This window comes from Protopterus annectens, chromosome 8.part0 (genome assembly GCF_019279795.1).
Source record: "Protopterus annectens isolate FY-2018-M chromosome 8.part0, PAN1.0, whole genome shotgun sequence".
NCBI classification, from domain to species: domain Eukaryota; kingdom Metazoa; phylum Chordata; order Ceratodontiformes; family Protopteridae; genus Protopterus; species Protopterus annectens.
In genome coordinates, this window is record NC_056741.1 from 637,884,387 (window position 1) to 637,896,502 (window position 12,116).

At 39.7% G+C, this 12,116-nt stretch overlaps 1 protein-coding gene across 1 annotated transcript in view; it reads right to left on the minus strand.

Annotated features, from left to right (window-relative positions):
* The window catches only part of CCDC22 (coiled-coil domain containing 22), a 645,106-nt gene that overhangs the window by 390,523 nt on the left and 242,467 nt on the right, over nt 1-12,116 (minus strand). The window contains exon 6 of the mRNA XM_044080125.1: nt 10,133-10,302. Coding sequence (XP_043936060.1) covers nt 10,133-10,302 — 170 coding nt within the window. The remainder of the gene's footprint in view (nt 1-10,132; nt 10,303-12,116) is intronic.

The following is a 12,116-nucleotide window of genomic DNA, read 5'->3' on the forward strand; positions in this document are numbered from 1 at the left end:
TCAGCTGTAAGGAAACCAGACTTTTTTCATTTAATTCCTTAGCCAGTCTCAGACTGTCTTTTTAAATAATCTCAACTTAATTTCCTAAAATTGAAAACTACTGTAAGAAATTCCTTTAACCTTACTTTCATTATAAACAGAAAACAAATTCTTACTCCAAGTTCATTAATATGACATAATATTCCATACGTAGGGTGATCTGAATGCCTCACAGTCACTCCACAGCTTATGGCAAAGTTATCCCTGGAGTGTAGACAGGAAACCTCAGAAGTGTCTTAGTCTATGGTGCCCAGTGGTATTTAGGCAGGTACAGCTCAGTAATGTGGTTAACAAATCCCTCTCATCATTGTCTACTATTAAATAGCTATAAGATAATCCTGTAAATGAATCAGAATGGTTCCTTCTGAAATACATAGATTCTGTTTAATATGAAATAAATGGATGCAAGACAATGTGATACTAGCTCAATAACTTTTCTATGCAGACAACACTACAATCCACATTACATGATTCATTGCATCTTTGCAGTTTACAGTGCAAAACGAACAAAACATTTTAAAAGGTACCATTGTAGCATGCTCCTTCTCAACAGGAAACAATATATTTTAACTAGCCATTTGAATTTAAATACACTCAATCATTTAGGATTCTTTCTTTCAATTTAGTTTACTCATTTACAGGATTCTAGGAGTATCTTTTTCACAGTGGAATTTTGCACTAATGATATCAAACATGTACAATTACTTTAATAACACTAAATCATCACCTCATTGAACTATTGCTATATGTTTTTTCGTTACACATGACTGTTACCAAATGAGACCTGTGTATCCTTTCCAGCATTTCTTTTCTCAACTGATTTGAAATAATCAGTTTGTCTACTATTAAACTCCTCCTCCAACAAAAATATGATCAATTTTGGGGAGGAATGACACTTTTTGGCTCTGTCCACACTTTCAAGGAAACTTCTTTTAGCAATTCTTAGGGTCTTCCTCAATGCATCTCAGTTTAAGCCCTTTTTCTGTAGTGGATAACTGAAGTATAACCCAGTTAACTGCTGCTCATTACCCAACAGATCCTGTAAGTATGAATAATTCAGCATATCTGAGATAAGTATACAACCTCCTACAACTCACTTTCAGGTTGTACTTCTGTAAAGGCAACAGCAACCTTGGTGATATCTTGCGCCAGCATTCAGGAAAATACTCTGTAGTGCCTGATGGTCACTCTCAAATTGAGCTTCCTTTCCACAAAAATGCTGAAGACAACTCACACCCATATGAAACTGCAAGCAGTTCTTTTTCAATCTCAGCATGTATCACCTGACAGATAAACTCTCTCACACCATACACTCAAAAACTACTGCACCAGTACCAATCTGACTAGCATCAACTTGTAATACAAAGAGGTTTACTACATCACAAGTACCTCAGTTAGATGTGGTAAAGCTGCAGTTTAATTATTGCTCCTTACTCCAGTACCATGCCAAAACTTGGTCCAGTAATGAGGACAGGCACAGTTACAGCAGATAAATTTGAAATAAACTCTGAACAATTTCTAACAAGAAGCAAAAAATATGTGGTAATGGCAAACAGTGACCCCAACCAACAGTCAATTCATAAAAACAAGGAGGCAACAGACCACAGCTGTAAATAGCATAAAACACGTTTAACCCAGAAACAGATGTCAGGTGAGCGCTTTCATAGACTAAGGCACTTCATCAGACAATGTAATGAAAAAACCTTTCAGGTTTTATACCCAGCAATTCAATTAATTATGCTAATGCATAGCCCTTCCCTTCTGACTTAAAGTCATACTGCATTCAGCATAAATTATTCTCCAGTTAAAATACAAACACAAAATTCCTTTCTGAAATTCACTTAACAGTCAGAACTCTGTATAAAACAGAAATTATAGGTTCATAGGTAGGTACTAGGCTATTAACCCTAGGGCCTATATAAGCCTAGCCAAAAGGTACCCTGGCTTTTGCCACCCAAGAAAATTATTTTCCTGTGCCCCTGTCGAGCAGAGCCACAGAAGTGATCCCTGGGGTGAATTTCCTATTTCCCATCCAATCATCAAGATTTTTCTTGAAGAGTGCTAATGAGAAGCTATGTTTGACATAGATAGGTAGTCTGTTCCAGAGTATGGGAAGTCTCTGGGACAGGAATCTATCCCTCCAGCATGTTCTGTTTATTGTGGTGACAAGGTTTAGGTCCCTACAGCGTGTAGCTCGGAGGGATTGGGATTTCTTTAAGTGGAGCATGTCCAACAGCTCTGGGTTTGACATAGCTTTGTATGTTAGGCAGAGATTGCCTCGGAGTAGGCGATATGCGACAGAGTAAAGCTGGAGTTTTTTGAGATGGTCTGCGTAGGGCATCTGTTTGAGGCCAGTAATCCTCTTTGTGAGGTATTTCTGTGGCCTTTCCAGTTGTTGTAGCTGTCTTGTGAGGTACATACCAAAAGGGGCGTTGTACTCTATAATGGGTCTAATGAGTGATGAGTAGAGGGGAACAATGACCTCTTTTTTTCTGGATGAGAAACCTTTTGTGATGAGGTGAGCCACGTAGAAGGATTTCCTGACCACTGTGGTGATGTGATTATCAAAGGAGAGATTACTGTCCACCTGTGTCCCAAGGTCTCATCACACTTTCGGCATTAAGTAGACTACCACTTATGTGGTAGTTCATGGGTACAGAGTTTTTACCAAAGGGAATGACAATACACTTTTTGGCATTGAGCTTCAGGCTATGGCTTTGACTAGTCTGCACCTCCTTTTATGTTGGCATGACAACACTGAGGTTACAGGAGCACTCCACCCTCTCATACAGTTTAACTCAATCGTTGGGTTTCTTTTCTCCCTACAATATGGTTCCAGCATTATGTATGTATCAGAAATCTGCTTGTAGTTTTTAAAACTTTTATTTCCTTGCATTGGAGTCAAAGGAAGGGAAAGCCCACCTACTTATTTTTTTAAACTCAACTTCTCACATACTTTGCAGAGAAGTTAGTCTCCACCTGCATGACATATCATAGACACAGTTAAATCTGTAGTTTGCCCGGTCAGGTACTGCTGTCAATCTTAGATGGACAATTAATCCTGCTGTCAGGAACATAGCAGCTGATATAAAAAAAGACAGAAAGCTGTGGAATTGTTTCCACTGTTTTTATTGAAGAGGGGAGGAGAACTTAACACTCCCCTTTCATAGCAAAACAAAGCAATTAGATCAGTCAGAGGTTTAAAGGAAATTGTCAGCTCTTCTGACAAATTTACATAAGCAGCAACCCAGTATTGAAATTCTAATCTTTAAATGTTATTTATAATAGTTTGTGTTAAGATAACTTATGAGTAGTTGCAAAGATTTCTGTGACATTTAGAGAAAAGTCAGTAAATATTTTTTCTTGTAAAGTATAAATGCATTTACCATTTTCAACCCCACACACACACACACACACACACACACACACACACACACACACACACACAGGCCAGAACTGCAGAAAGAGAGTCAGGTGACAACCCTATCAACTAAGTGCACTGATGTTGTTGTGTCTTTCGGCTTTTCCCGGTTAGGGGTCGCCACAGCGGAACTCCGGTCCGCTAATGATTGGCAGTTGATTTTTACGTGCCGAGTTGCCAGCCCTGACACACAACCTTAAACGAAGACACGCCCATTCATGCAGAAGACGCTCTAGCTGAGAGTCGAACCGGTCAGCATCTTACTGTGAGGCAACAACGCTACCGCAGCACCACCACCGCGGATAACTAGGTTGTTCATAAAAAAGGTCTTTTATGCTTTGTGTGATATCCTTCCAGAGGGGGATGCATATCTGGTACACGCAGATCCATTGTAAGAGATTCCTAACGACTTTGAGTCAGTCCTTGCATTGTCAGAGAGCAACCATAATATACAGCTGAAGTTACTTTAACATACATTTACTATGTGTCCTTGCATTAAGAACACTAAGAAAAGGAAATCAGAAGTACTTAGCTATGTTTAATGCACACACACACACACACACACACACACACACAATGTGTGTGCCTACAACAAATTTATAGTTAAGCATTCTTAATGTATACATTCTAGTAAATTTTGCTCAATGATTTACTTGGTCACACATTGGTTGTGTGTTCCACATGCAATCTTGGTCAATGTCTGTCAGTATTTTGTTATTTGTATTGATAAGTGCATTTAATAACTGTTATTATCTTTGCCAGTGCAGCTTATGTTGTGGCTGAAAAGGATCCTGGAACCAGTTTACTTTCATGGTTATCAAAGTTTAAATAAATATGAAGTAGAAAAAAGGAGGGGGAACATGACAGAAATAATTGAACTAGTAACGCACATTTTAAGTCTGCATCATTCATGAGAGAGAAAAATCCTCACTCTGAAGGCATTGGGAAGTAGCAGACAGACTAACTTTAGAGTCCTACTACTTGTCACTTGTAAATGTACTGCAAGGAATCATTTACTGCAGTGAGAGTTTTCACACCTTGGCATGAGAGTATGGGGGAGGGTTTATCAAGTTTGTTAGGACTACAAAAGACTCCTCTTACAAAAAACTGTTTTTTATCTGCTTTCTTTTGCTGCAAGTAGCTAACGGCTATTTATAGTATAGCACAAGCTCTGTGAGAGAGATAAATGAGGCTCAGTCAGGTAAACAGAGAAGCAGCTCTTTTACAGAAGGTGTGTTTAGATGACAGTGCTTCACAGTCCTGCCATTATATTTTAATGGCATGAGAAAACAGCACCACTTCCTTATGTCTGGCATGAGTCATATAAAGAGGACTTGAAATGTATTCTGGGAAAAAGGAAGGAAAGCAAGAAAATAACATCACATTACCAGGGCAGGCCCCATCATCCGCCATTTTGAGAGAAACACATTAAAATTGTAAAAGAAGCACTTGGAGTGATTTTGAGGCATTAAAATAACACAAAAACAAAGATAAGATGAAAAAATATGTTTTTTTGAGTTCTAAGGTGGAGTTTTCGGATGAAGGAACATGAGGATGGCAGACACCAAAGCTCTGGCAAAGCATGTTGAGAGGCATGGAGTTACACATACTTTTAAATTTATGGTAATTGACAGAGTTGTCAATAACTGTAGAGGGGGAGATGTTAAGCTGAAGACAGAAACTAAAGAGCTAGAATGGATAGTGAGCCTCAGGGCACATATGGGAAAGGGCCTCAATGATAAATTGAATATTAAGCCTATTTTATTAGCTAGAGAATTAAAAAAGTAGTTTGTGATCTCTATGCTATGCTATTTCATGTGTATACATATGCATGTTTTAAAATGTTTTTTTTATAATATTTCTATATCGTTATAGTAAATTTTATATAGAAAGCTTAATTTCTGTTTTATATAGAGTTCTAACTGTTAAGAGTTTCAGAAAGGAATTTTGTGTTTATATTTTAACTGGAGAAGAATTTATGCTGAATGCAGTATGACTAAGTCAGAAGGGAAGGGCTATGCATTAGCATAATTGATTGAATTGCTGGGTATAAAACTTGAAAGCTTTTTTCATTACATTGTCTGATGAAGTGGCTTAGTCCACGAAAGTGCTCACCTGACATCTGTTTTTGGATTAAAAGTGTTTTATGTTATTTACAGCTGTGGTCTGTTGCCTCCTTTTTCTGAACAATTTCTATTTACTGTCTGTTTACCAGACTAGAGAACTAGCCCCTGATGGGAACATTTCAGCCATAGTTTGAGAAATACAGAGGTGTTTAGTACACGGATACATATTTAAAAGTAAACATTTCTCCAACACAGGGCCTCGACCTACTGAAAAGTTATTACTGAAAATTCTTAACTATTTTACAGAAAGCAGCAGGTCCAACAGTTATAGGGAAGTACAGATTAAATAACTAGTAGCAATTCAAAATATTTATTTTGTTTGAAGTTGGAAACAGAGAGTTAATAAGATAAACAAAACTTATGTACTCATCAAATATGGATCAGTGTTGTCCATTTCAGTCTGTCTCAACATGTATGTTATGGGATCTGACGCTGGTCATTCCAAAATACTTCATCCCCGGAGCTCTGCCTCCTCTACCCATAATACCCTGCTCTTTCTCATCTATCTCAAATCTAATTTGCTCCTCCCATCAATATTAAACATGCCAGATATAAATATACCAGGGCATTAGTATAGGAGTCCAAGATGGAAAGATGATCACCTTGACAGCTTGGCTGCCCACTGCCCAAGACAAAATACCCCACAAGATGAAGACAGAAAGTAGGGATGGTTGAAACAGACAGAAAAGCACAACACAGATCTATCACCACAGTATGTATATAATTTTCATATTCAATGTTGGTTTCCCATCAGACTTCAGCTCCCCAACCAAATCTCATCCCAAGGTGGCCCTAGGAGAGAACACTCCATAAAACGATGGAACCAAACAAGGCTGGGACACAAAAGTACAAGTACCAGCCAAAGTGGCAGTAGCACAAACATCAATATAAGCTCTAGAAAAAAAAGCCATAAAAGTAGCCACTGCTCTAGTAGAATGACCTTTGGGCTTCATATGTAAAAACTTTCCTCTCAAATTACATCCAAAGGAAATGCATTTAGACAGACATTTGGACAATGTCATCTTTGACACCAGTTTGTTTAGCCAGGCCTTAGAGCAAGAGGCAAAGTTAATCTAATTTTCTAAAGGCTTTGGTCCCATCCAGATAAAATCTCAGCTGTCTATGAGCTTCACAGCAATGCAGAAAACATTCTTCCTTATTACTAAGGTTTGGGAAAACACAGCTAAGTGGATGAGCTGATTCAGGGTAGACTCAAAAACCACCTTAGACAAAAGAGTGGGATCCGTCCTAAGGGAAACTCTATCCCTACGGAAAATCAGATATGCAGGCACCGAGGATAAAGCCTGCAATGCTGTAAAACAGCCTAGCCGCAACCACAGCCACCAGGAAAATAGTCTTCCAAAATAGCAACTTTTTTGGGACAGCTCTTTTTTATTCTTAGACAGCAACTTCTTCCTCTTGTTGTGTAACTTATTAATGTCAGACGTCTACCAGGGAGGCTTGTTTTTTCTTGAGGATCTTGTTTTGATCTTATCAGGTACAGCTGTGTCAATACATTTGTGTAAATGTTTGCACAGGGCATTTGTATACCTTAGTATAGTTGTCAATGCCGTCTGTGGGAACAGGAGCTTGGAAATTATTTATGCCATCCTTTAGCAGGGTACAATTAGGTTTGGTGAACTTTTTTATCCTGATTTCACCAAAGAGGGGTTCAGATCTTATAGCTACTTCAAATGTGACCAATTTGTGATCAGATTTAACTAGCAAGGGTCCTTACACTTGTTGTGGTGCAACAGTCACCCATGTTGGTGAAGACCAGGTTGAAAATATTTGATCCCCTTGTGGGGTCGCATACTGTTAACATCAATGCCCTGGAACAAATAAAGTCCAGGAACTTTTGTGCGAGCATGCCGGTACTTGTATACGTTTCCCAGTCCATGGAGGGACAGTTAACGCCCATGATTAGAGTGTTTGGTTGTAATCTATTGATTCAAGTAGGTCCAAATAAGCAGCATGGGTATCTTGGCTCACTGAAAGGGGCCTATAGCTAAAAGATGACTTGAAGGGGGCTCTTACCCACAGTTAGCTGAACTTGGAGTAAATCCATGGAGTTTTCCTGCCTAACCAAATTAGATATTTATCTTTGATGAAGATAGATACTCCTCCTCCTTTGGCTCTCACATGTTCACTTTGCGGTCTGAAAGTGTGGAAGGCATTGCAGCCCTGCAAGGCTGGGGTACTCTCTTTAGCCCTGAACCAAGTTTCTGTGACTGCATAAACATCAATATCCTACAGGGAGAGGAGTGCTTCCAGAGAGTACAGTTTCTGATTTAAACTCCTAGCATTCAGCAGCATAACCTTTAATTTATTTGTGAATTATATTTTCATGTCAGAAATTTTGTTCTTGAGACCTTGCCTAAAAAAGGCACTATGGGGGAGGAAAGTGCCTTAGCCAGTAACTGGAAGCCTAGAGGTAACAGGTGAAGACCATCTCTGGCAAAGCAAGTGGTCTATCAACCATGTCATCCCAGGCTGACAGAAACTGGATCCCCTTAGAATGACTCCAGAAACTAAGCCAATTGTTGAAGTCAATCATGTTTTGTTTATATTGTGGTATCATCCTAAGTAAGGGTAGAATGCTGCTCAAGGTTAGGGACATACCTGCCTGGGACACACATTCAAAGACCTCAATCATGCCTCTCTTTATATAGTCCAGTGAGGTACATCTCAAGTCATTCACACCAACATGAACTATGATGGAGTCATAACAGTACTTGTTGAGAGACTTAAGTGCATGTGTGATCTGACGGATCCTGGCACCAGACAGCGGACCATAACTTTCTCCTTGTCCAGCCTGGTGAGTGGGACATGTGTGTGTCTCACAATGGAGTCACCTATGCCTACAAAATTGGGATCATAGGTTCATAGGTTCATACTAGGCTATCTGCCCTAGGGCATTTATAAGCCTAGCCAGAATGTGTTTGGCTTTCGCCACCCATTTTAAATTTATTTTGCTATGCCGTTTTTCGAGGTTAGTATACTGTGCCTCTGTCTAACAGTGACACAGAAGTGATACCCAGGGTAAACCTACGATCTCCCATCCACTCATCAAGATTCCTCTTGAAGAGAGTCAATGAGGGACTCTGCCTAACCTGGACTGGGATTTTATTCCATAGTGAAGGGAGCCTCTGGGTTATGAATCTGTCCCTCCAGCACGTCCTATTTATTTCAGTGCTGAGGGTCAAGTCTCTCGAGCGCATAGCTTGATGGGATTGGATTTTCTGAGGTGCAGCATGTCCATTAATTCCGGGTTGGACATGGCTTTATACATCAGGCACAGATCGCCTCTGAACAGGCGGTATGCCACTGAGTAGAGCTGGAGTTTCTTTAACCGGGCAGCATATGGCATCTGTTTGAGCCCTTTGATCCTCTTGGTGAGGTACTTTTGGGGTCTTTCCAGTTGCTGCAGGTGTCTGGTAAGGTACATCCCAAAAGGGGCATTGTACTCAATTATGGGCCTGATGAGGAATGAGTAAAGAGGCACGATGACCTCCCCTGATCTAGATGTGAATCCCTTCATGATTAGGTGGGCTATATAAAATGTTTTTCTAACCACTTTGGCCACGTGGTTGTCAAATGAGAGATTGCTATCAACTTGGGTCCCCAGGTCCCTAATTACTTCTTCTGTACTTAATGGATTACCACCTATGTACCTTGCCTTAGGGGCTTACTTGGTGAGACAATGGGGCTTGTGTTTTTGTGTGTGTTGAGTGCTGTAGGTGCTGTATTAGGTGTAGCATGTTTGTGTTTGGAAGGTCTCTGGTGTTTAGGTAGGTTTCTAGTGAGTACCTCTGCGTACAATGGCTTATGTGTGGAGTGCATGATTTGCACAGAAGGTGTAGTATGTGAGCTGACAACCTGTTCATTGTTACTGTAATATGCGTGAGACAGCAAGGATTCCAGATTGTTAGTGTAAATCTATGTCTCACAAACTGCACTTGAGTGATCTAGGAGTAGAGGGTTGTCAATGTACATGAAGCAGTTGCTATACTGCCTCAGGATACCCATGTCAATTAGGCTGGTAGGAGAAATGGAGGGAAACTGACCATCCATAATGCTAGGTTAAATCCTATTTTCACAGTGGGGAGAGAAAATGAAGGGGTGTGGTATAACTGGGTGCTCTAAATAGCGGCTATACTAATGTGGTGCTCTATAAAGGGTCTATACTAGAGGGGGTTCTCTAAATGCTATGAGACTATTGTAGATTTGCTGGTTTTGGGACTATTTAAGGGGCAAAAGCACAGCATCTGTGCATCACTGATCTGGGATTTGTGTTTTTGATTGTGATGAACTTTTAAAAATTATTAGTTTTCTTCATCCTTCATACTGCTGTCTTGATCCCTGACAGCTGGGAGGACTCTCGGTCACTGCAGCAGTGTTCTGCAGATATGAAAATCCCACAATAACTAAAGTACCCAGTAATTATTTACACCTATACATTTCATCTTCAAAGCTTTGCTTATGTAACAGAATTATGCACAGATCACAGGAAATATGAACAACATGAGAACAGGGATAGCATTACCTCTGGGGAAAGGCGAGATACAAGCCCTTGGTTATTCCACTCGGTCTCCCATTCTTGAACTGCACTCAAATCCACCATGTTTCTTTCTAATACAGATGCTGGAAGAAAAGAATGCTGCGAAGGCTGCACAGTGACAGGTGGCAGGTAGTTATCATAATACTCTTTTAATTCTACGAAAATATATTAAAAAAAAAATTCATTCCATTCCAGAGTTTCAGGACACATGCATTGTTAGGCACAGATTATAACTACAGAAACTTTTACAGCATGTTAGGACAATGTGAACCTCCTTGTTTTAGATGCATAGAAAGTCACTTATTTCAGTATGCTTTCAGTAATTGTTCTTCATTAAAACATGTAAATAACAGTAGTAATGCCAACACACTCACATTTCACACTGGTAGTGACAAATGTGTTCCTTTTGCAAATGAATATTAAACTCCATCGGTATACCTTTAAAAAAGTCAGATTTAACATAAAGCAACACTGCTCCTAATCAAGAGGTGATCCAGAGGTATTCTAAGTGAAAAGACAGTTGCATGGTTTAACAACTCACCTGATGGATATCAAAATAAAGACTGCACTACCAACTTAATCTGCATTAACATCACATACACCAAGAAGATAGATAAGGGGGCAGACAAGACTAATAGAAGACTAACAGAGTGACTAAACTACAGCTGGGGTAAGTGCAAAGAGCATGCTGATTCATAGTCTGCATACATCTACTATGCAAGAAAGCAGTGCATTAAATATCTGAAGGCAAAACATTGCCTATACAAAAACAAAGAAAAAAATCACAGGTGTGTACAAACTGTACTCAAAACAATGTGGAAACACTACTGGGTTGAGCAAAAGGTAGCAAATATATTGTATATACGAGTCTGTACAGAAATTATTTTTGTCATTTGTTGTATTTGTACCATTATGTTATCAAGCTTTCCTCCCCGGGCCTCCGCTGTAAATGGACCTTGTTCCAGTCGGACTTTCCTGGTAAACAAATGTAAAATAAAAATAAAAAAATAAAAATATAAGCATGACAGCGGGGCAGGCTCCATATTTACCATGATACTGTCCCTACACTTGGTATCCTGAAGACTCCTATAGCAGGCATACAAAGCATCCTCCGACCCATTATTGATGGATTTATTGCACATCAGCAAATCAAACGGCATCAGAAACGTTGGGTCTAGGGATCTAAACCTCTTTTGCAATGCATCTCCCAGAAGATACCGCTGCAATGGAACATACACCCCATCCACATAAAACAAAAGTTCATCCCTGTCCATATTCAAACACAACCTAGATTTATGGATATGAAACAGAAGGTTTACCCCAGGACTACCCTTGTACTTCTAATGGACAGAAGCAGTTCATAAATGCTTTATTCCATGTATGGGTAACCTCAAATGATCTATGGTATGAACAAACTATTGACCATGGGGTGGCCAAGGACAATCTATAGCCAAACGGGATAGGTTATTTTGAGCACAAAGAGGGGAACTGGCTAGTCTTAAAATGGCCCATAACGGCAGCTAACCTAGTACTTACATATTAACTTATAAGCAAAGGATGTCAAGCAATCCAAAGAGGAAACCAACCACTCTAGAAAGGATTTTCTACAGACTAAACACAAAGATATTCAGTCTGAGGACCGAGGTAAATATTTTGAGACAAAGTCAGACAGCTGTACATAATATCTTTGTGCCCAAACTCTAGCAAACCTTAAGTATCAGCTTTGAGTTCATCTTAAAAGCATGGCTAGTTGTAGAATTAAATTATTAGAATAGGTTCATAGGTGTGTACTAGGCTAATGGCCCTAGAGCCTTTACAAGCCTAGCCCATAAGATTACTCTGGCATCCTGCCACCCGATCTTAGTTCCCAGTGCCTCTGTCAAGTAGAGCCACTGGAGTGATCCCCACGGTGAATTTTCTACTTTCCATACACTCATCAAGATTAGGCTTGAAGACGGCCAGTGAGGCA